The sequence below is a fragment of the Solanum stenotomum genome, chromosome 11 (assembly GCF_019186545.1).
Source record: "Solanum stenotomum isolate F172 chromosome 11, ASM1918654v1, whole genome shotgun sequence".
NCBI lineage: Eukaryota > Viridiplantae > Streptophyta > Magnoliopsida > Solanales > Solanaceae > Solanum > Solanum stenotomum.
The window spans coordinates 6682281-6709623 of NC_064292.1; the positions used below are offsets into that span (position 1 = coordinate 6682281).

The 27343-nt window shown below is 32.0% G+C and overlaps 4 protein-coding genes and 2 non-coding genes across 8 annotated transcripts in view; 2 read left to right on the forward strand and 4 right to left on the reverse strand.

The window, feature by feature from the left end:
- Positions 1-27343, reverse strand: part of LOC125843569 (uncharacterized) — a 224888-nt gene that overhangs the window by 160080 nt on the left and 37465 nt on the right. The window lies entirely within an intron of this gene.
- LOC125843559 (histone deacetylase HDT2-like) lies at positions 110-3409 on the forward strand. 2 transcript variants are annotated; one of them, XM_049522683.1, is made up of 7 exons: positions 110-282; positions 1796-1866; positions 1973-2425; positions 2561-2653; positions 2767-2857; positions 2956-3085; positions 3184-3409. In XM_049522683.1, exons 1-7 carry the CDS (start codon positions 270-272, stop codon positions 3230-3232), a joined length of 900 nt encoding a protein of 299 aa, XP_049378640.1. In that variant the 5' UTR covers positions 110-269; the 3' UTR covers positions 3233-3409. The 2 variants fall into 2 exon arrangements, with proteins under 2 accessions (XP_049378640.1, XP_049378641.1); XM_049522684.1 differs by lacking the exon at positions 110-282 and adding an exon at positions 728-755.
- Positions 4960-10042, reverse strand: LOC125843558 (splicing factor U2af small subunit B-like). 2 transcript variants are annotated; one of them, XM_049522680.1, is made up of 6 exons: positions 9766-10042; positions 8136-8222; positions 7974-8055; positions 7190-7316; positions 6650-7087; positions 4960-5386 (listed from the first exon to the last, which is right to left on the reverse strand). In XM_049522680.1, exons 1-5 carry the CDS (start codon positions 10000-10002, stop codon positions 6691-6693), a joined length of 930 nt encoding a protein of 309 aa, XP_049378637.1. In that variant the 5' UTR covers positions 10003-10042; the 3' UTR covers positions 4960-5386; positions 6650-6690. The 2 variants fall into 2 exon arrangements, with proteins under 2 accessions (XP_049378637.1, XP_049378639.1); XM_049522682.1 differs by lacking the exon at positions 4960-5386 and having other exon boundaries at positions 5862-7087.
- On the forward strand, positions 10156-10238 carry TRNAL-UAA (transfer RNA leucine (anticodon UAA)). The gene has a single exon. It is a non-coding gene; the product is annotated as a tRNA-Leu (tRNA).
- Positions 11686-11757, reverse strand: TRNAG-UCC (transfer RNA glycine (anticodon UCC)). Its single transcript has one exon. It is a non-coding gene; the product is annotated as a tRNA-Gly (tRNA).
- LOC125843552 (glucomannan 4-beta-mannosyltransferase 2-like) lies at positions 17265-25116 on the reverse strand. The gene is made up of 9 exons (XM_049522672.1): positions 24659-25116; positions 23936-24034; positions 22855-23107; positions 20662-20772; positions 19350-19486; positions 18998-19111; positions 18229-18428; positions 17936-18133; positions 17265-17820 (listed from the first exon to the last, which is right to left on the reverse strand). The coding sequence occupies exons 1-9, from the start codon at positions 24959-24961 to the stop codon at positions 17661-17663; spliced, it is 1575 nt and encodes a 524-aa protein (XP_049378629.1). The 5' UTR covers positions 24962-25116; the 3' UTR covers positions 17265-17660.

The following is a 27343-nucleotide window of genomic DNA, read 5'->3' on the forward strand; positions in this document are numbered from 1 at the left end:
AAGAGTTCAAATATTGGCCCATAAACGATAATGGTGTATTGGGCTACCTCAAACTAGGCCCATCGGGTTCTCTTAGTATACAAAAAAATTGAAAGTTTTTGTCAAATTGGGAAACCATAAACCCTAGTAAAGCGGCAAGTTTTTCTATATAAAGCCTCTAAAACCCTCTCTCATACCGCCCTCTATAATCTTTGCTCTTCGCATAGCAGTCTTTTTTGCTCTCTTACTTCGCCCTCAATTTTTTTGAGCTTTCAAACAAACAATCATCAATGGAGTTTTGGGGTATGATTCAAATTCAATTTTATTGTGTTTTTATCTATTTTTTCTGCTTCTTTATTGGTGATTATTTGAATAGAAAGTAATTAACTTAGTTGGTTTGTTGTTGAGCTTTTTTGTGTTAGTTTCTTAGTAGAGTTTTGGGTTATGGTTGAAATTTGATTTCTGTGTGTTTTATGTGTTTCCTCTACAAGTCTTGTTGATATACTCTGTTGCCCCTAGTATTTGAGCTTTTCAAACTACAATCGGAGTTTTGGGGGTGTGTTTGATAATCAATTTTATTGTGTTTTTATCTGTTTTTTAATCGGTGATTATTTGAATAGAAAGTAATTAACTTTGTGGGATTTTTGTTGTTGCCTAGTAGAGTTTATGGTTTAAATTTGATTTCTGTGTGTTTATGTGTTTCCTTTAGAAGTTTTGTTGCTATACTCTGTTGCCCCTAATATTTGAGCTTTTCACATCATCAATGGAGTTCTGGGGTGTTAAAAAACGATTTTATTGTGTTTTTATGTGTTCCTTGTTTGGTTTTTGATTATTTGAAAAGAAAGTAATGAACTTTGTGGGATTTTGCTGGGTATGTTGTTGTTGTTAAGCTGTTTTCTTTTTTTGTGTTAGTTACCTTAGTAGTGTTTTGGGTTATGCTCGAAATTCAATTTCTGTATGTTTTACATGGGTTTTCTTGTTTATTGGTGATTTTTCTAAAATAAAGTAATAACTTTTCAGGGCCATGGGCTTCTTTTGTTAGTTTTATTAGCCTGATATATTGTTCAATTTTATATTTGGATTCTGGTAGAGTTTTGGGGTATGTTTGAGGTTCAAATTCTGTGTTTTATCTCGTTCCCTTGTTTTACTTATTGATAATTGTATTTGTTTGAAAAGAAAGTAGGAAGTTTTAGGGTAGTAGAGCTTCTCTTTTTCTTTTGTTAGTTTGTAGTTTCTACCAACTGATATGATGATCAGTCTTAGAGTTTTGGGTATGTTTGAAATTCAAATTTTGCGTTTTTATTTGTTACCCTTGTTTTACTTGTTGGTGTTTATTTGAGAAGGAAGTTTAAAATTTTGAGGGTTCGTGGAGCCTTTTTGTTTTCTTCTTATGTTAGTTTTTAACTGATATGTTGTTCAATCTTTAGGCTGTGTTACTGGTAATGTGTATTGATTTTAGTGTTAAGATTGTATGCACTTTGTGGGGTATGTGTAAAAGCAATTATTTGTCAGATTTTATGTTACTTTTTTAAAGACAGTGATGAATTTTAAACCCAGATTATTACATCAGATAAGAGAAATAAGTTGCAATCTTTGAGCTGAATGCCCTACTTTGAAATATAAATGTTTTGTGAGATCACTTTTTAGTATTCGCAAGTTAATGGTGTTCTTCAAAATTTTAGTGTGGATTTATTAAAAAAAGGCTGCGTACACTCCCTGACACCTCCCCCCTCGTGGGATTATACAGGGTTTGTTGTAGTTGTATGCTGTGTAACTTATTAAGGTGTGACATCTCTTTCACATGAACTATGTATAGGTGTTGAAGTGAAAGCAGGACAAACACTAAAGGTTAAGCCCGAGCTTTTCAAGCTCATTCATGTTTCCCAGGTTAGTTTTTTTCTTGGTATTCTCTCTCATGCTAGCATAATCTCTCTTTGCTTTTAAATGGATATTAGGGCATTTTTGAATGCTGAAATCTTGATTTTGTTTGTAGGCTGCCATCGGTGAAGTGAAAGATGTCAAAGAAGCCAAATATGTTCCACTACGCCTAACTGTTGGAGATAACAGTTATGTCATTGGAACTCTATCCGCTGAGGATAGACCTCAGTTGATGTTTGACTTGGTCTTTGAAAAGGAGTTTGAACTTTCACATGGATGGAAAAATGGGAGTGTGCACTTCATTGGATACACTGCTGATGATCCCAGCGGTGATGAAATTGATTCTGGAGATGATGTTTTTTCGGATGAAGAGAATGTTTTGGAGGCACTGAATGGGAAACTTGAGGGTGATGTGAAGGATGTAAAGCCTGATGCAAAGAAGTCTGCACCTGTTAAGGATGAGAAAAATGCTAAGGTAGCTGAATCAAAGAAAGAGGCGGAGTCTGATGAAGATGACTCTGATGATGAAGATGATTCTGAAGATGACTCTGATGGCACTCTAGGCATGGTATGATTCATAAAGACTTTTGTGATGCTTATTCTGCATCTTTTATCTTTTTATACGAGGAAAAATGTTATTCCTTATATTCTGTTTCTGTCCGGGTGTATTGTATTGAACATTTTCTCCTGTTGTTTATTCTAGGATGGTCCAGAAGGGATGGATTTTTCTGGTGATTCTGAGGAGGATGATGATTCCGAGGAAGATGATGATTCAGAAGAAGAGACACCTAAAAAGGTACTAAATTTTGGATCTTTCTGTGATTGTGCTCTATTTTTTTCCGGACTTGTGAATGGATCGATTTGTCTTAATTATATTAGTTGTGTCTAATCGCTCCTTTTATGATAAAGGTTGAGCAGAAGAAGAGACCAGCTCCATCTCCTAAAGTAGCTCCTGGCTCTGGCAAAAAAGCTAAACAAGCAACACCCGACAACAAGTCAGGTTTGATATGTTTTTCATGCTTCATTTTTTTTATGTTTACATTCTCCATGGAGTGTTACTATACGAGCTTTGTTATTGACGACAATTTTTTTTTTCAGGCGGTAAGAAAGGTCCAGCCACCCCTTTTGCTAAGCAAAATGGTAAACCTTCATTCAATGGTAACAACAAACCAAAAACTCAGTCCCCGAAATCTGGTGGTCAGTTCTCTGGCAACAAATCTAACAACAAGTATGTACAACAAACACCATAAAGCCCCTTCTTCCCATTTTTCCAACGCCCTTCGCCTGAAACATGACTAATATTTGATTGGCAATACTTTGTTGCAGGAACTTCAGTGGCCAAAAGAATTTCAAGGGCAAGCAAGGAAGGAAGTAGAGAGCTTGAAAGATCTTTTTGAAGAGCAAAGATTTTATTTTTATTTTACTTTTTATTTATAGATGTTTGGTCTCTATGGTTTAAGCTATTTTCCTTGGTTTTCGTAGGTCAATTTTTGATGAATGTTTTTGTTACCAGAAAGTTTTGCCCCTATCTATATTCATTACTATTTTTGAATACCTTTCTTTATATGATCCTTTAATCTTATGACTTCATAGGAATTTTTTTTATCTGTGGTCTATCGAAAACAATCTCTATTCTCTCCATAGTGGTAGAGCATAGTCTGTTAATTTTTATTATGGTAGTCTTTTTAACTTGGACCCAATACGCGAATCTGGACGGAGTCTAGTTGCGCATTAGATTCCTTCGAACCTGTAGAATGTGTGTTGCTGGATCGGAATTTGGTGAACCAACTCAAAAAAAGACAATTTTTAGGAGAAAAAGGTATTGTGAAAAGAATTATTGTTTGGAATTTCTCTTGTTCCCATTTTCTCTCAGCTTATTACAGCTACTTCACAATTTCAAAATAGTGATACTAGTGTTATTCTATGACATTTAAAGGAATTATTTAAAGCCAAATTGTTATTCCTGAAAATAAAAAACAATTTAAGTCAAAGAAAAGTTCCTAACACTTCACGTCTTGTTATAATATGCTATTGAGTTACCCTTAAGGATAAGGGAAAACACGATTGATCCTCCACGTGGAGATTATTCATCATAAGATGGGTGGGTAAAGTTGATTAAACGCGATGCATACATTTCATCCTTTTATTAAAGATTTGGAAAGATATGCATATATACATACATTTGGAGGCTAAATGAAATATAGAAATATTACTATCTGCAATTCTAAAGTTGGTTACATATGTTGAGAAGTTAAAAAATGATGATCTTAGTGTTTATAAGGTATTTTCATCTCTTAAATAACTCACTTAATTTATCATCTTATTTGTGCTTGCCTCTTTTTTATGGTACGTTCATCAAAAAGTAACAAATATCGTTTTTTCATGGTACATTCACCAGAAAGCATCAATAACTGCTCTACTTAGAGCAAAGTAGGAGGTATCATCTGTGTACTCTTTTTTTTTTTTGGTTTCCTACCCAGTGTTTGATATCCACCTCTTGGTTAAGGATGAAGAAGTACTTACCACTCCACCAGAACTTTTGTTGATATAATCTCTGTACACTCCACCTTCCTAAGACCAATGAAATTATACGTCATTTGGACATATTAATGGACCTATTTGGCCATAGATTTCCCAAGTAATATTTGGGGGAAAATTTGGCAAATAGTGTATGTCCATACAATCCGTCATTATTTGACAAATATCCCAAATGCTAGTTTTTCTAGTATTTGGGTCAAATCTCATTATTAGGGATCTTTTAAAAATTGAAATTTTACACCAAACTTTTATCTTTTACAAAAGCACCCTCTATAGTAATTATTAGTGTTGTATTACATAATTTTTTACGTGAACACCGAAGTAGTGATGAAATATTCAATGAATATCAAAAGTGATGATATGATTGTTGATGAAAATAATGAACAATCGGCTCAAGGTGTGAAGTAGACAAAGCACATGACTTGTAATACAAACTTACTATTAGTTTTAATAGTTTTTAAAATTTATGGGTATAAATCATATTTTTCTAAATTCGTTAAGTGTATAGTTAAGAGACCATTTTAGACCTAGTTAAGGAACTATTTATGTCATTTTCTCTCACTAAGATATTTCAGAGAACTCCTCAGAGGAATTACAAACATCACAGGTTAGTTCAACTTCAACCAAATATTGTCCAAACGCCAACATACACACAGTACAGTTCGTTCGACTGTCAGCAGAGAGACCAAAATCAAGTAAACGATGAAATATCTAAATGATATCATCAAGATTCTTCTCTAGACACTAGCCATCCAGAACCTTAAATAGGTCTCACCACCATACATAATAGCAAACAATAGTGTCTGGAGGATGCAAAACTAGCAGTTTCCCAAGCTGCATTACCCTAAACTAAAAATAGACTAAAGGAACAAGTAAGAATTTGAACATTGTCGTCTCCAGCTGGCTGCAGATCGGTCATTCTTCTCTCGTCCCTGCAAATGCCTGTGAAATTAAACCTGTTGGTATATATCCTCTGATTTGGCTCCACAACCTGTACACATTTCCCGGTAAGCAGTAATAAAAATTAAGAAAAAAGCCAAACAACAGTTTGAAAGCTTAGCCTGGATGAGCTCTGCACAAAAGAAACCTGACTGCACAAACAAGCACACAACGCATTTGCAAAGATTATACAAGTAAACATCATGCAAGTTATCGTCAACGTCTCTTATTACATAGCACCCTAAAATGCAAGACCTAAACCTAGAGCCAGAAAAAGGACATTTCAGCCTGGACAACCTAGAAGAACAAATGGATGACCAAGAAATGTATGAAACTGAAATGTTAATACAACAAGATAAATTTATTATCACTTTTTTTGCATAATCCAATCCTACCTGACAATTATGGAATAGTTTATGCAGTGGAAAACCCTGGAAGGCAACACTGCATGAGTCACTTTAAAAGGTAAATTAATGATGAGCTTTCATTTGATGATATTCAGAGTTTTTTTGTTTTTTTTTTTTTTGAAACTGGTAAAATTACAGTGCAAAGAATTTACCACCAATTCGACAAGTTTTTCAAACATTGTGACAACATACAATTGCACCTTAGATTTCTGGCACTCCATCACCTAATTTAAATTCAATTCCTACTTTATAGAGAGATATTGCACAAATATGTTCTGATAGATGAGCCAAGAGCAAAACAAAACAACATGCATCAGTAAGTTATTTCTTCCCAAACAGTAACACAATAGTTTGTGGAATTTGAACAATGTCACATAGGATAATGTTGAGGAATTTCACTTCAAAACAATAAAATGTCAAAGAAAACTGTATACACACTGTAACCTTAAAGAAAGAAAAATCACACTCAACAAAAATTTCAAAACTGAAAAACAAAGTGGAACGACACAAACATTTGGGGGAGGTGGTTGAAGTTTTGTTCCAATAGCTATGTTTTTGGGATAAGAAATTTGTGAAAGTTGAGGATTGCGGGTGGAAGTTCAAATCTAAAAGTTCACTTAAAATTTATGTTCAAACCACTATTTCAACTTAAAATAATAATTTCAAAGGGCAGATGCGATAGTAAACAATGAATGATGCACAAAAAAAAGCATATCTAAAGCCAGAACACCAAAAAAAATTAGAGGTCGAAAACTTTTCAGATTGCTTATCAAAGAATTGAAAACCTGCACCGCCTGCAAGTAGAAAATGGGCATTAAGCTCTATTTCATGGCGGGTGGCCCTCTCAGAAGACAATACATTAGGACAGAACAAAAGCATCAAAAATCATAAGGGATAAGGACACAAACCAGCACGATATTCTCACTCATTATCCATATGCACTTTCTTGTCATTGTTGATTATAATACAGATCTTGGTTTGGAGCAGATCCATTCCAATTGCTTTCATTTTTGTAATTACTGTCTGCATTAGCCCTGTTATCAAGTTCTGCCTGTTCTTTTTCCCTGTTCCACTGCTCTATTCTTGCACGCCTCTCTTCGCTGCCATCCCTAACTGGACTTTGGTCTCTTCTGCCACCAGGACTCCTCCTCCTACCCCTCTTGTGGTCAGGGCTTGTACTTCTGTTCCTCCTGCTTCGACTCTCGTAATAATGATCCCTTTCATCATGCTTTCTACTATGGCTCCTGTGAGAGCGGTCTTCATAGCTGCGATGCCTATAAGGGCTTCGGCTCCTGCTTCTGCTATGCCTTCTCCTATACCTTCCAAACAACTGACGTCGCAATTCCCTAATTACTCAGAATAAAAGACAAGTCAGTTATAACTGAATTTCTAAGACTACTGTTTGTAAAAAAATTGTTCATATTTTTACATAGAGTGGCAATTATTACCTGCTGATCTTTTTGAGGTGCATAAAGTTGCAATATCCACCACGGTTGCAGACATTTTCCTCGTACTGTCGACAGGTGGCTTCACGAAAATCAGTCACTGGAGAGAAATCAACAATGATGGGCCTTCCTGCAGAGTTATTAACAAACAGAGTATACGGAAATAGTCACATTATGAACTATTGGTGACAAACTGAACATGACGTGCTATATGTTCCAATCAGGTTTGAGACTCAAGAGAGCTACAACCAACCATTCACCATAAATTACGGAGTATATAGGTCAAATTATGTTGTTTATCGATACATACTAAACATTGAACACCCTTTACACAACACAAAATAAGTTTTTTGCTTCATTAGCCACCTCAATTTTGAAGAAAATAAAAGATCGGTGACCATATTGTAACAATTTTCTTGAAAAAATGTGTGGGATGGGGACAGAAAATTTAACGTTTCTTTACAAAAACACGTGGGGATTGGGATAAAACATAGTTTTAAACTTCCAAAAGTTAAAATTGATTCAAACAAATCCCTCACTAGTCACTACTCTTTACCGCTAAGCAAAAGCCTCCTCCTTGCCATTTGCCTTAGCAGTCCTATAACCTATATGCACACAACATAATTTCCAGCGAAGGGTGTCCAATTGAACATTCTTGGTTGGGTGTAGTTATGCCCCTGGTTCCAATAATACAATTCATACATGACATGTTCTTTCACCATTTTGCATTCTTTCTCCTCTATTCAAATATTTTTTATTACTATGGTTTGAAAGAATAGAAACTTACCGGCATAAAATCTTCCAGTAAGATTCTTCAGTGCATTTGCAGCCTGCTCTTCCTCTCTAAACTGAACATAAACATTACCAACCTGCACAGGGTACAATACAACAAGTTAAAACCACCAGTCACGATCAACGAAATGACTACAAGAAAGCACAGAAATCCTACCATGTGATCAGCCAGATTGTCACAAATATTCAGGCTCTCAATCTCTCCATACTTGTTCAGTTCTTCAAACAAGTCTTCATAAAAATCCTGCCACAGTACCATAATAAATCATATTCCAAATTTCCAATTAGTTCCTTCTCCTCAAATTTTTTCTAAGAACACAAAGTACAAAGCTATTTGATAGCTACCACTCCCTTCGTCCCAAAATAAGTGTTACCTTAGCAAAAATCTATTTTGGGACAGAGGGAGCATTATGAACCACTAAAAAGCAACGTCATGCTTCCAATTCCATTTCCAATTCAACATAAAGCTTTACTCAAAAGAAGCAATCATATCATAAAACATGCCGAATCCAAGATCATTCCTTACTATAATACCTACAAGAACGGTCATTTTACATGGAACACACAAATGGTGGCAATAATGATCAACAAAGCATAAGACCTAATTAGGTATACCTTAAAAGAAGCAATTATATCATAGACCATGTCAGATCCAAGATCATTCCTTACTATAAAACCTACAACAACGGTTTTTTACAAGGGACAAACAAATAGTGGCAACAATGATCAATAAAGCACAAGAAACTAACTGGGTATACCTCAAATAACCAATCATATCTCATATCTCATATCACAGAACATGTCAAATCATGGCTCATTCATACTATAATACCTCTACAACAACAGTCTTTTCTTTCATGAAATGCACAAATAGTGGCAACAATGACCAATAAAATAGACAAGTAAAGCAGAAAAAACAAGTGGGAATACCTCAAAAGAAGCAGTCAATATCATAAAACACACAAAATTCCCGATCATTCATACTACAATACCTCTCACAAGATTCTTTTTTTTTTTCATGAATCACACAAATACTAGCAAGAATGACCAATAAAACAGACAAGTAAAGCAGAAGAACTTAACTGGGTAACTCTCGAAGGGAAGCAATCATATCATATAACATATCAAATTCATGATCATTCCTTACTATAATTCCTACAACAACGGTTTTTTTTACACGGAACACACAAATAGTGGCAACAATGATCAATAAAACAAAGAACTTAACTGGGTAAACCTCAAAGGAAAGCAATCATATCATATAACATAATAAATCCATGATCGATCGTTCCTTACTATAATTCCTACAACAATTTTTTTTTTACACGAAACACACAAATAGTGGCAACAATGATCAATAAAACAGAAGCACCTAACTGGGTATACCTCAAATGAAGCAATTATATCATAGAACATGTCGAATCACGGATCATTCATACTATAATACCTCTACAACAAAAGTCCATTTTTTTCATAAAACACACAAATATAGAGGCAACAATGACCCAATAAAACAGACGAGTAAAGCAGAAGAACTTAACTGGGTATACCTCCGAAGAAGCAATCATATCATATACCACACAAAATTCACTATCATTCACACTAAAACACCTATAGTAAAGGTCTTTTTCATGAAACAACCAAATTGTAGCAACAATAATCAATAAAATAGACAAATTAAGCGAAAAACCTAACTGGGTATACCTCAAAAGAAGCAATCATATCATAAACCATGTCAAATCGTGACAAAACTAGTAATTTACAGCAGAAAAACTTAATGGGTATACCTCAAAATGTTCCTGGATTTTGCGAGGATCAATGGGATTGCCTTGAGCATCAACACCAGGGGTAATTGAATCAGGCCTTTGATACATATTTGAGAGGAGAATAGTAGGACTAATACTTGGTTTCGTATGGAGCCTCGAACATCGATCTCCATGTCTACAAGCACCGATCTTGAAGTAGAAAGGACAATTCACTCTATCCTTTTCAGTACCGAAAATTGAAGCTAAGTGTTCTGCCATTACGAATTTGGGATTCTGGAAAGTTCTGTTCTTCTGGGATTGTTGAGAAGATGAAGATGAGGAGGTATTATATACGATGAAGAAGCTTCTGGATAATTCTACACAATACTTTGTGGTTACATAAATTGTAAGAGTGAAATTTGTGAACATTGAGGTGGTTTGCCCGAGTGGTTAAGGGGGAAGACTTAAGATCTTCTGCACATAAGTGCGCGTGGGTTCGAACCCCACAGCCACCATACCATTTTTTTTTTATCTCTTCGGCTGGCTTGACGATGACATTCGATGGGTTCAGACCGTTGGACGAGAAGTCAGTGATGTAGTATGTAAAAGCCACTCCTTTTTCTGTTACGTTGTATATTCGAATCTCACAACCACCATACTTTTTTTTTATTTTCCGCTGAGCATGATGACAACATTTGATGGGTTCAAGTCGTTGGACGAGATGTCAGTGTTGGAGTACATAAAAGCAACTTCTTTTTCTATTATGTTTTATATTCGACCCCATGTTCACCATACCTTTTTTTATTTCTCCGGTGGGCACTATGACATATGATGGGTTTAAGTCGTTGGACGAGAAGTCAATGTTGGAGTACGTAAAAGCAACTTCTTTTTCTATCATGTTTTATATTTGACCCCATGTTCACCATACCTTTTTTTATTTCTCCGGTGGGCACTATGACATATGATGGGTTTAAGTCGTTGGACGAGAAGTCAGTGTTGGAGTACGTAAAAGCTACTCTTTTTTTTTGTTACATCTTTTTTATATTGGGTATAGATCGATCAATGTATAGCTTTTTTTATTTCTCCGCCAACGATGACATTCGAAGAGTTCAAGCCATTGGACGAGAAGTTAGTGTTGGAGTACGTAAAAGCTATTTCCATTATGTTATATTTATATGTTAGATAGACCGATTAATTTTTAACTTTTTTTATTTCTCCACCAACCTCCACATTCGATGAGTTCAGGCCATTGGACGAGAAGTAGGTGTTGGAGTACGTAAAAGCTACTCCTCTTTTGTTATATTTTTTTTTATATTGGATAGACCGATTAACATATGACCCGATTAGTAACTGATGGATGACTGTTGAGTCGAACCGAATCTATCGATATCTTATTGTTTTGTAGCGGTTTAGCACATACAAAAATCGATAACTATTAAGTGCGAAAATCGAACCTCACTGGCGACAACGTGGGGTTCCACACGTTGGCTGAAAAGTCAATGGTGGAGAATGTAAAAATTACTCCTTTTTTGTTACAATTGTCATAGTGGGTAAATAGATTAGCTTATATATAATTTGTATGATAACTGAAGTATAATTGTTAAGTCGAACTAAAGCAACCAATATCTCATTAGTTTGATACCGGTTTTGGATGGAAAAAAAATAGAATTGATCTAACACATGTATAAACTGATAATCGATAAGTCAAATCATTAAATATAAAAATCAAACGGAACCACCTAATTATAAACACTCCTACTTCTTTCTATTGTGTCGTATGAGCATTAACTTGAAAAATATTTTCTTGCTATGCTTTGTATAAATCTCTTATATGAAGATAGTTAACAAAAAAATCTATTACAGAAATTTTATCACTAATGTTTTCGATTACACTAGATAGAAGAATTTTCAAGTTGGGGAAAAGAAAAAACAACAACTAATCTAAATAGTAAAAAAATGCTATGCGTCTGCCGGGAGTCGAACCCGGGTCTATTGCTTGGAAGGCAATTATCCTAACCGTTGGACTACAAACGCTATTGTTGTCAAAATGTCACGATTTTTTATCCATTTAAATGTACAATATCAGCTTTAGATCTCGACTAATTGAATTCATATCGTAAAGTACGAATATAAGAGTAAACTTCTCCACAATATAATGTGTTACATACCTTGTTTGCATAACCGGATTGAGTACTTTCTGTTTGAAATAGTTATTAGGTTAGGACTATCCATAAAGGCCGAGTTCATTAATTAGTTTGTCCTCATTCTAAACCTATAACGTATAGATTGTTGGGTTCGAAAGTGATTAGGGCGTTATGCAGAAACTTATAATTGTAAATTATATAATAATAAATTAGATGACAAAAACTTAGACTAAAAAACATAATATTATTATTATATGGTTTAGCCAATCGGCCAATATATGAAAAACTAATAAAAAAAAATATTAAAATTGTTGAGGGAAAATCTCCCCAAAAACAAAACTCTTAATTAACTACATTATGGATGTTTTTGTGTTATTGGTATGAGAAGAGGAGTCTTCAATTTATAGAGTTCCAAACTTTTTCCTCTAAGGAAAGAATAAATCAAATATGGAAGAAAATAATGTTTTTTCCTTTCGGAAAAAAGTTAAAACATTTATGACAATGTTTTCTTTTCTAAAATAAATAAACTTCAAATAAGATAAAGAAAATCAGGACAAAATCCTAACATAGATACACCATTATAAATGTTTCAAAGACAATGATTTTCTATAAGAAACTTCAGTGTATCTTCTTAGAGTTCAAATTGATAGAGATTTATCCATCTTGTGAGGATTTTCATCAGTTGATGACACAAATCATGATTGTTACAAGTCCATTTTTTCAAGTTTCATAACTACTATTTTACACCCCAATACTACACTTTCAAATAGTAGTAATACAAATATATAAGATATGTACTAGCTTGTTCCAAAACAAAAAGAAGATATATATACACTAGCTAGAGAAGGAAAAAAAAACAATACTATGAGATAGATATAGTGAGAAGAGACTAATTTCAACTCGCGCATGATTTTTCATGCTAAATATGTTATGAAGATCTGAATTTAGCTTTTCAATTAGTATTGTAGAGCCCAACAAAAGAGACTTTCGACCTTTCTTTCTTAAAAAATAGAAAAGTTAAAAGGGTTAATTTTAAAAGGATAAAAACTCAACTTATTAAACTATATTTACTCATATAATCTAATTAAAGAAGCGGTCATTTTCATTATTACTATTTCGGTTAGTAAAATTGGATCCACTTATTCTAGGACCTGATCTTGATACTGGTCCATAACAATCAAAGTCGAAGCATAAGCCTATTAGTGAAGTTAATTGGGGTCATTTGGTAGAGTGTAATATAAATAATACGTGCATTAGCTTGATGTATTAGTAGTACCTTGTTTGGTACACCTTTCTAACCTATGCATAACTAATGCTTGTATTAGTAATACGCTCTATTGTGTATTGAAGAGTGTATTACTAATACCATCTATTTCTATGCATTAATAATGCAATGGGTTCTAATGCATGCATTAAGGGGTTATTTGGTAGAGTGTATAAGAATAATGCTAAATAGAGTGTATTAGTAATACTTGCATTAGCAATGCATGTATTAGTAATGCTTGCATTAGTTATACATAGATTTTTTTATGCGTTGTTTGGTTTGATGTATTAAAAAGTAGCATGCATTGCATAAAAAAATTAATTTACAAAGATACCCTCCACTATTATGATAGAAAAGATGTAAAAAAGGTTTTAGGGGGCAATTGAGTCTTTAACTAAGTTAATGCATGCATTAAAACCATTGCATTGCTAATACCTAGAAATCCATGGTATTAGCAAGACACAGCTTAATACACAATAGAGTACCAAACAAGGTNAAAGATGTAAAAAGGGTTTTAGGGGGCAATTGAGTCTTTAACTAAGTTAATGCATGCATTAAAACCATTGCATTGCTAATACCTAGAAATCCATGGTATTAGCAAGACACAGCTTAATACACAATAGAGTACCAAACAAGGTACTAGTAATACACAAGGCTAATGCAAGCATTATTTTTCCTAATACACTCTACTAAGCAACCCCTAACATTATTAAAAACACAATTGCCCTCAAAAAACTTTTTTTACATCATTTCCACTATGTGTGGAGGGTACTTTTGTAAACAAATATTTTTCTAAAAAAATTATGTAATGCATAATATTTTTAGTACACCAAACCAAACATTGCATAAAAAAAATCTCATCATAACTAATGCAAGTATAACTAATACAAGCATTACTAATACACTATATTTTGCATTATTCTTATACACTCTACCAATCGACCCCTATGGATCCATATGGCTTTGGATCACCTTTGTCTAATCACCAATAAAAAATGTGTTCATTTCTTTACTTTTAATAGCCAAACATAGTTTAATTTGTAAATTAAAAGTAGTCCTAATTTCTTTTAATCTTGTAAGTTGTCATATACTCATATTAATTATTGTAGATTCCATTTTGAGCGAGTTTGAAAAACTACTATACACTTTTTTTTCTATTTTTATTTGTTTATTTTGAATTTTGTACGTTTCTTAAAAGACCAATGAATATTATAAGTATTTTATCACAATAATTATATTAATCGATGTATAGTCTTAACTATTGAGAAATTATTTGAACATATAATCCAAATTAAAGTGATGAAACTTACTTGGAATTTTATTTTTGAAAAAAAAATCACAATATGTCATGGCAATTAAGCTATTAATTATTGTTTTCTCTCTTTATAAAAGGACCCAATGCAATAATAATTCCAAATTATAAATCTTTGACATAGATTTAGACTTCTCCGATTAAGAAACTCCGATAATTACTTATTTGCCGTTGGAGTAATTTTTATATAGACCAAAATCCAAAGTTTTTCAAAGTTGATACTTCTGGATTTATATTTCAGAAATATGTCTTTTTCAACTCCTGTCAAGAATGGCCAGTATTTATGGGTCCATTTCTTGCAAAAACTCATAAACTGGCTATAAAGTTAAAGGTAACCAACTTAAGCATCCTAAGCGTTTAATCTGCCGACAATTATTTCGAGGATTTTAATCAGAGGTCTCGGATTCAAATCTCAATTATAAAAATATTTTTGTTAAGAAACAATTTATTTTTTAAAAAAAATATTCATAGAAACCTCTTCCATAAAAGGTTTCCCTTGTTGTTTTAACAAGTATAATTAATTTAACAACTTAAGAAATTAAAACTTTGTTAAATTTGGTTGGTTTGAACTATAATACAGTATTATTTAGTTTAATCTCGGGATAACTTATTTTCAACCAAATAATTCGTAAGTTTAGAATTCAGTTATTAATTATACTTGAAGTAGTTATTTAAAATATTCATAACCCATAAAATTGAAATACTGACTCCATCTTTGCTTATATATATATATATATATTCACTCAAGTACTTTTTTCCAATGTGTTTTTAGCAAGAGATTTTATGAACATATATATATATATATATGATGTTACCCTTTTCTTTTACTTTCTTACTGACTTTGTCTACTTATTGACATTAAAGTGACTCCACATAATTGATACCAAACCTTGTCTCAAAGAAAAGACAACATATCTATCTTTTTCTTCATTACTTGTATAGTTTGTTATTTACTTTTTTCATTTTGCCAAACTTTCTTATGGTACAGTCTATGTTCTAGTTTGCTCAAATGACATGACATACACCAAATACTAGCTAGTTACAACTTTCTAGATGAGGCCAAGAAATTTTAAAAAACTACTTCTTTCGTTTCAATTTGATTGTCCTGTTTTGACTTGATACTAGATTTTAAAAAATAAACAAATTTTTTGAATCTTGTGATTTTAAATTATGGATATGTAGAATGTACCAGAATAGTCTTTTGACCTTATGGTTTTAAACATGACATGCAGAAAATGAAATTAAAGAGTTATTAAAAGAGAAAAGAGGCATTTTTTTAAACGGAAAAGGGCCTAAAATACCCTTAAACTATTGAAAATGGTACAAAATTACCATCCATCCACCAATTGGCTCCCAAATACCCCTAATTAACATCCACCTATTGGCTCCCAAATACCCCTGGCATCCATCTATTGGCCCTCAAATACCCTTTCATCCACCTTTGGGTCCAATATTGACCACTTTTATAGCAGATTATCATTTAAATAATTAATTACTTATAATTTAATTACTTAAATTAATTTACAAACTTATCCATTATACTCGATCCAAATTGACTACACTTTACTCAAGTTAATTATACCCGACCCAAATTAACTACACCCGCCCCAAATTACATTTACTCCACCGATTAAAACAAATACACCCTTTATTCCCAACATTTCACTTCCTCTTTCAACCTTACTTCCCCAATATATTCACTTACAATCTCAAAAAAAAAAAAACACTACCTAAATACACTCATGTATCACCATAAAAAATTGTGAGTGTTTTGGTAATTTCTTATGGTGATACATGTGTGTATTTAAGTATTATTTTTCGAGATTGTAGGTGAATATATTGGGGAAGAAGGTTGATAGATGAAGTGAAATGTTGGGAATGAAGGGTGTATTTGTTTTAATCGGTGGGTAAATATAATTTGGGACGCGTGTAATTAACTAATTTGGATCGGGTCTGAGTAATTTCGGTCGTGTATAATTAATAATAAGTGAGTTTGTAAATTAATTTAAGTAATTAAATTGTATATATCCAATATTTGATCGCCACGTACTTCAAAAAATATTTAAATAATAATCCGTTATAAAGTGATCAATATTGGACCCAAAGATGGATGACAGGGGTATTTGGGAGTCAATAGGCGTATGGCAAGGGTATTTGGAAGCCAATAGGTGGATGGAGGGTAATTTTGTACCATTTCCAATAGTTCGAGGGTATTTAGGCCCTTTTCCGTTTTTTTAAAGTGGACTAAGAAAGATAGTAGGAAAAAACAATTTAAAATAGAGAAAGTATTTATATAAAAAGACCTAATTAAGTTCGTTTTTATTAAGTCAATTAAATTTTTGGTTGACTCGAGAAGAGAAAAATGTGACATTTCTTATTCCGTTTTAGGATCTTCCATTATTTTTCTCTTTTTGTGATTGAACCCACAATCGTAAAATTAGAAGTGGAAGGTGTTTACCGTCCGAGCAACAAAAAAAGTGGCTTAAGTAGTCAAAAGCAACAAATTTGTTAGTCCTATATACCTTTACTATTTCACTTCATTGGTATGAGCAAAAGGTAAAAGAGTAAGAGTAAACCATTGGTTAGATAACCAAATAGATCCATCTTTTTATATATATTTATATATAGATGGTAGATCCTTTGATGGAAATCTTAGCTCCGCTACCAACCTACCACAAATGGTGACAACATAACAACAACATGCCTCGTGTGATCCCATAAGTGTGGTCTAGAGATGATGGAATGCACATAGACCTTACCCTATAAACTCTGGGACCGTAAATTTTATTGAATCACTTATACCTATATATTGAAAGTGTCTTCTTGATAATAATACATCCATGACCAAAGTAAAAGAATGCCAAAAAAAAAAAAAACTGATTACAGAATTTGGCCATTGTTTGCCATATCTAGAAAGCTGAAGAGATGCAACAATAAGTTTAAAAAAAAAACAAAACAAATAACTTACATGTTCAATGAAAATATAATTTCACACAACTAAAAAAAGCACTCTAACAAGAGAGAAAAATATGAAAAACTATCTATTTGCTAATCCATCTACTATTTTTTTTTTCTGGCTCAATGTTCTGCTTTTTCGCCTATTTTAAGTTCTCCATTCTGCAGGGAAGTACTTCATATAACTTATATTTCTGTGTAGACGACGAAATAAACAATGCTGCTGTTGCTGTTGCTGTTGCTGGTGCTGGTGCTGGTGCTGCTAAGAGGGGACTATCGTGCCAATGTAGCCGAATCCAGCAATGGTAAAGGTTATGACTTGGAGAAACACGTAGACGAAGTACTGACGTTTACCATAAAGGACATCATATAAGCCACAGAAGAAAAGGAATGCTGCAAATCCCAATTCTTGTGGAAGAATCCTGTACAAATTGGAATAGTTCATTGTTAACGACTGAGGTGGATTTAGGACGAGTTCAATCATTTCTCAATATGCAATAAAGTTTTTAACTGTTAGCGCGATTGAAGTTTCCTTACCTGTCTCCAAATAGAGGTCCTCGGGCTTTCTTGACAGGTTTTGACTTGTCCTTGTTCTTGAGAGCATCACCTAGTTTCTCAGTGACAACCCATTCGTTAGCCCTCTTTGCTTCGAGCAAGCCAATGAATGTTGCCTTTGTTCGGTGGTAAGCCATCACGTTCTCAAAGAGAATCCAATAGAACAGTAAATGAATTGACCTGCATAAACCATAAGCATATTAGAACATTGTGCAAAATGTTAAAACGAGGACGAAAAGAGAACATGACGTTAGGACATGCTATTGTAGACGGACCTTGGCGTTCCAACAGAGTTGAGAGTGGTGATGATGCAAGGGATGTAAATGGCAGCCCATATTGGAACTTCAACTTCAGGAACCAAAAGTGTCAATGGAAGAACGACGCAAAAGAAGAAAAATGTAACCATGTGTGCTATGATCTTCCTGACAAAGAAGAAGCTGTAGATCACATAAAACTTCTTCCAAAAATTCACTCTCTGCAAAAGAAAAACAAGACATCAAAAAAGTTGATCGTCATGATAATTGTGTTAACTCTCAAGTTGAATGTAACAATAGTAAGTACTAAGTAGTAACACCAAGAAACTATGCTGGTCGGACTCTTTAAAAATGCTGATGTATGCGTGTCGGATCCAACATTGGTGCAACAGCATGTAAACATGTTCTTAACTTGAATGTAACAATATAGTAACACCCACAGTAGTGCATTTTTGGCTACTTTTGGAGGATCCAACAGAGGTGTGACAAGATTTTCAAAGAGTCCGAGCAACATGGCCCACAATATTGCATTTTTGGCTATTGTGGTGGGTGTCAGATCCCCCAAAAGTAGTACATTTTTGGCTACTTTTGGAGGATCCTGCACAGGGGTGTGACAACATTTTTTTGGAGCGTACGAGCAACATAGCTTACAATAGTGCATTTGAAGCTAAAGTAGGTGTCAGATCATCCAAAAGTAGTGCATTTTTGGCTACTTTTGGAGGATCCGACACTGGCCCAACAACATTTTTGTAAAGTCCGAGCAACATATCCTACAAGACATACAACTCACCTTGTTCCTAACAATTTCCATCACCATTTTCCTGAACAAATTCGCGGGGCCACACGACCATCGATGCTGCTGAAAACGGAACGCTTTGAAGGTACTTGGAAGTTCACTTTTCACCTAGGACAACAAAAAAAAGAAATTCAACACATGAGTCGCTCTAACAACTCAGCACAAGATTCAAAAGTCTTGTTCTTTACTTTTTCAAATTCCGTATCAAGTCAAAAAACAGACAAACAAATTGAAACGAATTCCGTGTCAAGTCAAAAAACAAACAAACAAACAAATTGAAACGGATGGATAAGTAGAAAATTCTAATAAAAACATAGTTGGTTCATTGAGGAGTTTAATCAAATACCTGGAGGTCACCAAGATAAACAAACTTCCATCCTTTAAGACTAGCTCTAACAGCAAGATCCATATCTTCAACAGTTGTTCTGTCTTTCCATCCACCAGCTTCTTCAATGGCTGCTATTCTCCATATCCCACCAGTCCCTGAAACAATTCAATTCATTTTTGATTAAACATTTTGTCCGCGAACATTTTATCCTTCCCAGATTACACTAGGTATTAGACTTTTCAAAAATATTGCCGCAGTCATATTAGATATTCCAAAAGCTCACTACTTTTGAAGATTTGACATGCACCCAATAATAATTATATTTTTGAAGAGTTTGAAATAACATATGTTATGAGATTACACTTGATATGTCGTTCGTGGTGTTAATGATCATTCTATTAGACTTTTTAAAAATATTGTCACAGTCATGTCGGATATACCAAAAGTTCACCACTATCTCCCATCAACATATGCATGGTAACTTAATTCACCAAAAATTGAATAGACGAAAAGGAATAACCTAATGTTTAAAATTAGATTAATTTTTTAAGACTCTACAAAAAAATTGTCGCATCCATATCAGTTATTTATGTTTTTTTGTCCTAATAAGAAATAAACCACAGTCTATCATGATTTTTATTTTACTTTATTGACGATCTAACTACACCATTAAAATTTTTTTATAATATCATGATTTTCATTTCACTTTATTGACGATGTAACTGCACCCTTAATAGAAGTTCTATTTATAATTACTTTTTCAAATGATAGAAATCTTTTTTCCCCTTTAATAAATTGACACCAGTTATATATGTAATGATTTTTTTAAAAAAAATAATATTGAAACAAAATCTGAGTAAAACATGTGAGAGATACTGGTGGAAATTAAAGTTTCAATTAATAAAAGGTCAGAGTTTTAATTATAGATGGAAGGTGAAGCATGTGAGGTAACAGCTTGATTCTTGCATTGCTGCAAATGAGTTGTAATTAATTCTTTATGTTAAAATTAATTACACAACTCAATTTATAAAATTATCTATGTTGCTCATATTTTTTAAACTGATGTTACATCCTTATGAAAAGTTTTAAAAATATCAATAAACGACCCACATCAGATAACATTTTTGAAAAAATTCAAGCAACATAAAAACTCATTTAAAGCTATGTTACTCAAATTCTTTAATAAATTTATCAGCGCATTAAATATATCAACCTCCTATGTGAGCCTTATATGGATAATTTGGTTGTCTATTCAAATAAAATAGTGCATTTTTTAATCTGACATAAAATATAATAATATTTTTTAAAAGTTCGAACAATAAACACTCACCATTAAAACCAAAGAATGCATGAGTAGCTGAGCCAACTTCTTGCTCCACTGTAAAATGATAATCTAGTGACATTTCTTGCATTCTTGTCAATAAACACTCATTTGAATTCACTGCAATAAAAAAATTAAAATAATAAATAAACTCAGTACCTTTTTTAACATTTAATAATTAAAAAAAAGAAATTGGAAACTATTTAATTTAATTAAAATAAAGCAATGATGAAATTATTTAGATATCCAACATTGCATTATAATTCCAGCTGTCAAATTGTTCCATTCAATAATAGATCCAATCATAGATTAACAATTAAAATAATTATTTCTCAATTCCAAAAAAGCTCTAACATATATACTATTTAGCATCACATCAAATAAAAGAAATAAACAAATAAATAAATTTATATTTCCTATATAGATATTATCAAGTCAAAGCAATTTCACAAACTAGTAAATGAGAGTATCTCATCTACATAGGTCTAATATATTTCAAAATTCGTCGATTCAGAATTCATAATATTAAAATTCTGACTACAATCCTAATCATATTATTTCAGTAAATATGAATGTAGTGTGTAAGTTGTTATGTTCAAATAAACTCGTAACTTTGACTCAATCTTTATATATGTAGATAAGTTTACTAAATAAGTCAAATAATATATTTTCAATTCATAATATTTAAATCTTAAATTTATTCGTATCGAATAATTAATAAATTAAAAAAGGAGGGAAAAAAAGAGAGCTGTAAACAGTAAGTGAAGTGTCGGTAGAGTAAAGGAGGAAACAGAAGGGACACGTGGAACTGACACAATGGAGGTCCACCAAGTGGACCCTGAGGCTCTGAACACAGCATCATAGCACGTGGGGACATTTGAATGACCAATCTACCCTCCTACTTCTATCAATCTCATTCCGTGATCGATATTTGTATTGGAATCCAACTAAATTCAAAATGGCATCGGGAGGTCACAGATTTCGGGGTAAAGGTCTTCTCAACATAGATGATTACGTACCTAGAAAAACTCAATCTCGACACTTCTAATTAAGAATGAAGAAGTATTTATCATATTCAAACCCGTTGTTCAACAATATGACAAAACTACCCCTTTTATCTTCCAATTATGCGCCGGTAACGGCGGGAGAATTCAACAAACGGATAGGATAATAACGTCATTACACCCACCGTCAATGACGCTAATTGATAAGGAATGCAAACTTAGTCAAAATGCCAAAAAAAACGGGTGCACAAAATATCCTGTGTTCACACAACATTTGAAGAAAGATCGAATCAAAAGAGACTTGACGTAAAAATTCTACTGAAATATAAATATTAGTAATAATTTTCACAATTTGAACTTGTAATCTATAAGTCATACTGAAATAACTTTTTTAAGTATTAAGATTTCCAAGATGGAGAAGACTTAATTTAGAATTTCATGCACATAAAAATACAAAAGTGTATTATTATTATAATTATAATTATTAAGTATAATGGGATCCTTGCTTTATTGGAGGATAGTCTATTAAGGGAAACTTCATAAATCAACATCATAAGATAAAAAAATAAGCAAATCGAATATTAATTTCGTGACAACTAATTTTATACTTTATACATAACTTCATTGTGATTGATAGTAATATATTCGAACAACTCATACTTTGTTCTATTTAGTAATTTTTAATTACTCAATCATAACGATCACAATAACAACAAATTCAGTATAGTTCCACAAATAAAGTTAAAAACAAAAATGTACAAAATATTAACATTGAGACGTAATTTTCAATAATTCCTCAACTTAAGAAAATGACCTATAAGTATCTTATAGTCACAATTTAATGCATAATTTTTTTTTATATTATTAATATATACTAAGTACATGAGTAATTTTTGTTTAGAAAAAATAAAATAGTGAAGTCCGTGATGTACGTTATTTACTCATAATAATAAATAATAAAAATTCCCGTGACTGATGGATTCTTCTAGGGACCCACAAAATATATGCAAAAAGAAAATAATCCAAAAATAAAAAATAAAAAAATTATCCCTTTTTTACTTAATGCATCTAAAATAATAATTGCATTTAATAGTACCACCGACACTTTCTTATAGCAACACATAAATGCAAATTAAATCATCAACAACTACGTCTCAATCGCAAACAGTTAAAACAATACGAGATTTTGAAGTCTTACCAAATCTCCATCGACCCTGAACAAGTGCGATTTCCGGGTTATGTATAAGGAACGGGATTGATCTACGAAGAAAATCTGGTTCGGGTCGAAAATCGGCATCGAAAATTACGACGTATTCGCAATCTTTAACATAATTATGTTTTAATCCTTCTTTAAGTGCTCCAGCTTTGTATCCTCCTCTTGTTTCTCTAATTTGATACGTTATATTAAGTCCTTTACTTTCCCATCTTAAACATTCTGTTTCAACCATATCCTAAAATAATAATTTTAAAAAAATCATTAATTAGTATTAATAACAAAATGAGAAATTTTTTATTGAAATAATTAATAATGTTGATTATGGTAGGTGAATGATTTTTGTAATTAAAACTCAACATTCTCAATTAATGCTAAATTGATTGCTTAATATTAAATTAAAAAAGGGGGACAAAGTAGGAGTCTACATAAATCATTTTCAATTAACATATATATATTTAGATCAGAATTTGACCAGCAATTAAAAAACTTTATAATATCTTTTTTATTTAAAAATAATTTTTTTTTTCATTTTTTAATTAAAAGATATTAAAATTAAAAGGGTAAAAGTGTTTAAAAAGGTAAAATAACATATTTATTTTATCATTCTGGCCAAAAGGATTTTTCCATTTAGATAATAGTTATTGAAACTGAACTTTAAAAATACTGAACTAAATATTTGACGATAAAAAGATAAAAAAATAAATAATTAACAAATATTTAGATAATAATTATTGAAATTGAACTTTAAAAATACTGAATTGAATATCTGACGATAAAAAGGATGAAAGAATATATAGGAAGAAGTGTAGACGTTAAGTAAAGGTGAATTTTTTTTAGATCTTTTATAATATAAAGATAGGATAACAAAGATCAAGGTAACAAAAATATTGTTTTTTTTGGATTTAATTTAGGAATTTTTTATTTGATGTATGAGCTTTTAAGTGTAGTACAATGTGCCTTATTGATTGTACTTTCTAATGATTATTTGATGCAAAAATAATAATGGGATCCCAATAATAATTAAAAATTCAAAAGGATTTTTTTAAAGTAGTGTTTGGCTTACCTTAACAATAGGATCAGTAGAATCATCAAGAACTTGAATCACAAGGCGATCAGACGGCCACGAAAGGTTACACGCAGCTCCAATGGAAATCTTATACACCTACACCAAACAAGCCATTAGGATTTTTCAACTTTTTTTTTCTTTTTCATATGATGCTCGATATCCATTTTAGAATCTCGACTATTCTGAATTCACATCACATCAAATTTACAAAAAAAAAGAAAAACCTCTCTACTAAAAATCCTCTCATTTTCTATACTAATCTAAATTCACGCATCATAAGACTAATCAAATGGTGAAAAAACTCCCTATCGAACAAGCTCAATTCCATCCGATATACAATACTAACACGGATTCACACCTCGTATGGCCCACAAAAAAAAAAAGGAAAGAGCTTCTTACTAAACTCAAACTCGAGATCTATTATAAAAGTTAAAAGGGATCCTATTCATCACACCACTAACCATATATGAAAACATCAAACAATTTTAAACAAAACTAAAACAAATCTCTACCTTTTTCCTACCAATCAAAAACAATAATAACATACTCAGTAAAATCGCATAAGTGGGGTCTGAAAACGGTAAAACAAATAAATAAAAACACAAATCTCTACTTTCCCCCTACCAATCAAAAACAAGAACATACACAAATAAAATCGTATAAGTGAGGTCTGAACAGAACAGAACAGAACGGAAAAAAATAAATCAAAATGTTGTTTACCTCTTTCTCATTGAACATGGGAATTTGTACAAGAACTTTAGGAAAATCAGCACTTCCAATTTCCAAATCATCATCAGCCATTGGTATCCATTTATACCTTTTATCTGGTTTTTTCATAAAAATCTTAACAAGAACAATGACTATTCCCATATATAATCTTTCAACAAATAACATTAATTCCATTGCTATGCAAATGTACACTGCTGATTTCAACAATGGTACTAATAATGGTGCTTTCAACACTTCCCACATCATCCCAATTTGCCCCGCTATGTCCGCGGCAGTTGCTTGAACAGTCGACATAGCGACGGCGAAAAATTATAACAAGTTAAAGTACACTGATAGTATAAATAATACTGCTCTGTTATGTTCGATGATCGAATTTAATTCGGTCGGTGGAAAACAAACAGAGCAGTATTATGACATTGTAGGTAGTGAGTTTAGTGTGAGTGTGGAATGAGTAAAAAGGGGAGTTTTATAGTCAATTTTTGGACTTAATTTTGATTATTTTTTATTCCAATAATGACCCTTCTACTTTTTTTTTTTTTTTTTTATACAACTGGATTTGACAAATGAGAAAAGAAATTGTGTGTATTTTTAAATAATTAATTAGAGGACCCAATTGACTGAATAATTCAAGATCTAATATGAGTGGAAAAGAATCTAAATTAGGAAAGTATTTAATGGAGAAATAAAAGGGAAATATTTTATAACTTTCTATATAATTAAAATTAGGTGTGCATTTAACTTTTTTTACATAATTTGTTACTTCCCTCTGTGCAACAATATTTGTTCATTATTGATTTTGTAGATTTTTCTTTAAAAAACTATAAATAGAAGGGTAATTTTACTATATCACCCTTAGAATATAATAAATACAATGACTTGAAAATGTAATAGGAAAATGACTATAATTAATGATATGTAAAATTATCTCTTGATTTCATAAAGTGAACAATTATTGTTGGACATCCTAAAATAATATAGTGGACAACTATTATTGAACGGAAGAAATAACAATCCCTTACATAAATGCATACAAATCAAAACTCATTAAGAAATTCATCAAAACGTACAAATCATAACTCATTAAGAAATTCATTAAAACATTCAAACTAGAGCTCATTAAGAAATTCATTAGAACGTAAAAATTAAAACTCATTTATCAGCACTTGAGGTCGCTATCCTAAAATTCATAACTCTAACGGTTAAATCTAGAATGTGTGTCTTATATTTTGAATAAATGATACTCCAAGACCTAGTTATATAGCTCATTTTCACTTATATTTTTTCTAATAATCTTACATACATCAATGTCAATAAATCAACAATCATATCCTTGTCACAAAATATTTATGATATATACTTTGAAGAGAATATTCTATGGTGAAAAAAATCACCCAATGTCCAATAACCAAATCTACAAGATCCATATAAATATAGATCTATGGCAACTAAGGTGTAGAGCTACTAGTATAGTGTTTGGTGAATTATTGCATATGCCCCATAGATGGGCAGATCTTGATTTTTGGACCTATCAACTATACTACTTCTACTTCTTGTCCCCAAAGAAAATAAACTAATAAAATATTGCCAGCTTGATGCACGAAACATCTCATCTTCATGTAAATTTCGAGGAAAAATTCACCATAGACCTAATACTAAAAGTTGAAATTATTGTAGTTGTTTATAAATTTCAAATTCTAAATTTTAGGAGTGGAGTCATGTAGGGTCAATGAGTTCATCAAAATCTCATTCGACAAAAAATTACATTTTATAGATGTTGAATTCTCTATAACTTTTTCGTGTGTCTACTTTTTCATATTTTGATCTCCATAATGAAAATTTTGATTCTATCACTGCTTAATCCATCTTTGGAAAGAGCCAAATCCAACACAACCCAAATATAAAATAGACAAATCATCCTGAAACAGGTAATGATGACTGATTCCACTGTTCAAATTCATAACCTATAAGACATACAAAATAATTTTTCTTTTAAGGCATTCATTAGAAAAAAAACAAAACAAGAACACCTATGTTAGTCACTTTAAAAGTTGTAATAAGAAGTTGAAGAACAAGATTCATGTGAGAAACAAACTACATGATAACAAATGACTGACTCATAAATTGACATGAAGACAATGGCATATGATGTTTATTTGCCCACATCTTAGTTGTATTTTTTAACCACCTAAAATTATTACCTGATGAATAAATATTTTCATCCTCTAACTAGAGGTATCGATATCTATTGGTCATTTTTTGATCTTATCTTGCAATTATCTCGTGAAATTTAAAACTTCAAACACAATTACAAGTGGTTGGCCGTTTAATCGTGTTTATTCTTAAAGTTGTACCCTTCTAGTAACAAAATGACTACTTCTTTTTTTTATCATAAGTTAAAAGTGACTAGTTTTTAGTTTTACTCGACGTTTCCTCTTATAACGAATCTTATGTTACACAAATTTAAATTAGTTAAGTTGTAAAATAAATATTGAACACCGATAGAAAAAAGGGAAAAAAATAGTTGTATTTTTAGTGTTAGGCCATCACACTTCTTCTTTGATTTTGGGGTAGGAGAACTTTTTGTCGGTTGACAGTGATATATATGTGATTGGGTTTTTTTTATAAAAAAAAATTATATATAAATTAGTTAATTTGAAATATTTTTTATTATATCCT

Excerpts from the sequence above, each read along its gene's own strand:
- LOC125843559 (XM_049522683.1), top strand. Across the intron at positions 1,867-1,972 it reads AGCTCATTCATGTTTCCCAG|GCTGCCATCGGTGAAGTGAA; the intron begins GTTAGTTTTTTT and ends TTTTGTTTGTAG. Across the intron at positions 2,858-2,955 it reads AACACCCGACAACAAGTCAG|GCGGTAAGAAAGGTCCAGCC; the intron begins GTTTGATATGTT and ends TTTTTTTTTCAG.
- LOC125843558 (XM_049522680.1), bottom strand. The coding sequence starts at position 10,002 with ATGGCAGAACACTTAGCTTCAATTTTCGGTACTGAAAAGGATAGAGTG. Across the intron at positions 8,056-8,135 it reads ACAATCTGGCTGATCACATG|GTTGGTAATGTTTATGTTCA; the intron begins GTAGGATTTCTG and ends TACCCTGTGCAG. Across the intron at positions 7,317-7,973 it reads TACTGGAAGATTTTATGCCG|GAAGGCCCATCATTGTTGAT; the intron begins GTAAGTTTCTAT and ends ATAACTCTGCAG.
- LOC125843552 (XM_049522672.1), bottom strand. The coding sequence starts at position 24,961 with ATGTCGACTGTTCAAGCAACTGCCGCGGACATAGCGGGGCAAATTGGG. Across the intron at positions 20,773-22,854 it reads TCAGGGTCGATGGAGATTTG|TGAATTCAAATGAGTGTTTA; the intron begins GTAAGACTTCAA and ends TTTTTATTGCAG. Across the intron at positions 18,429-18,997 it reads TGGAAATTGTTAGGAACAAG|AGAGTGAATTTTTGGAAGAA; the intron begins GTGAGTTGTATG and ends TTTCTTTTGCAG.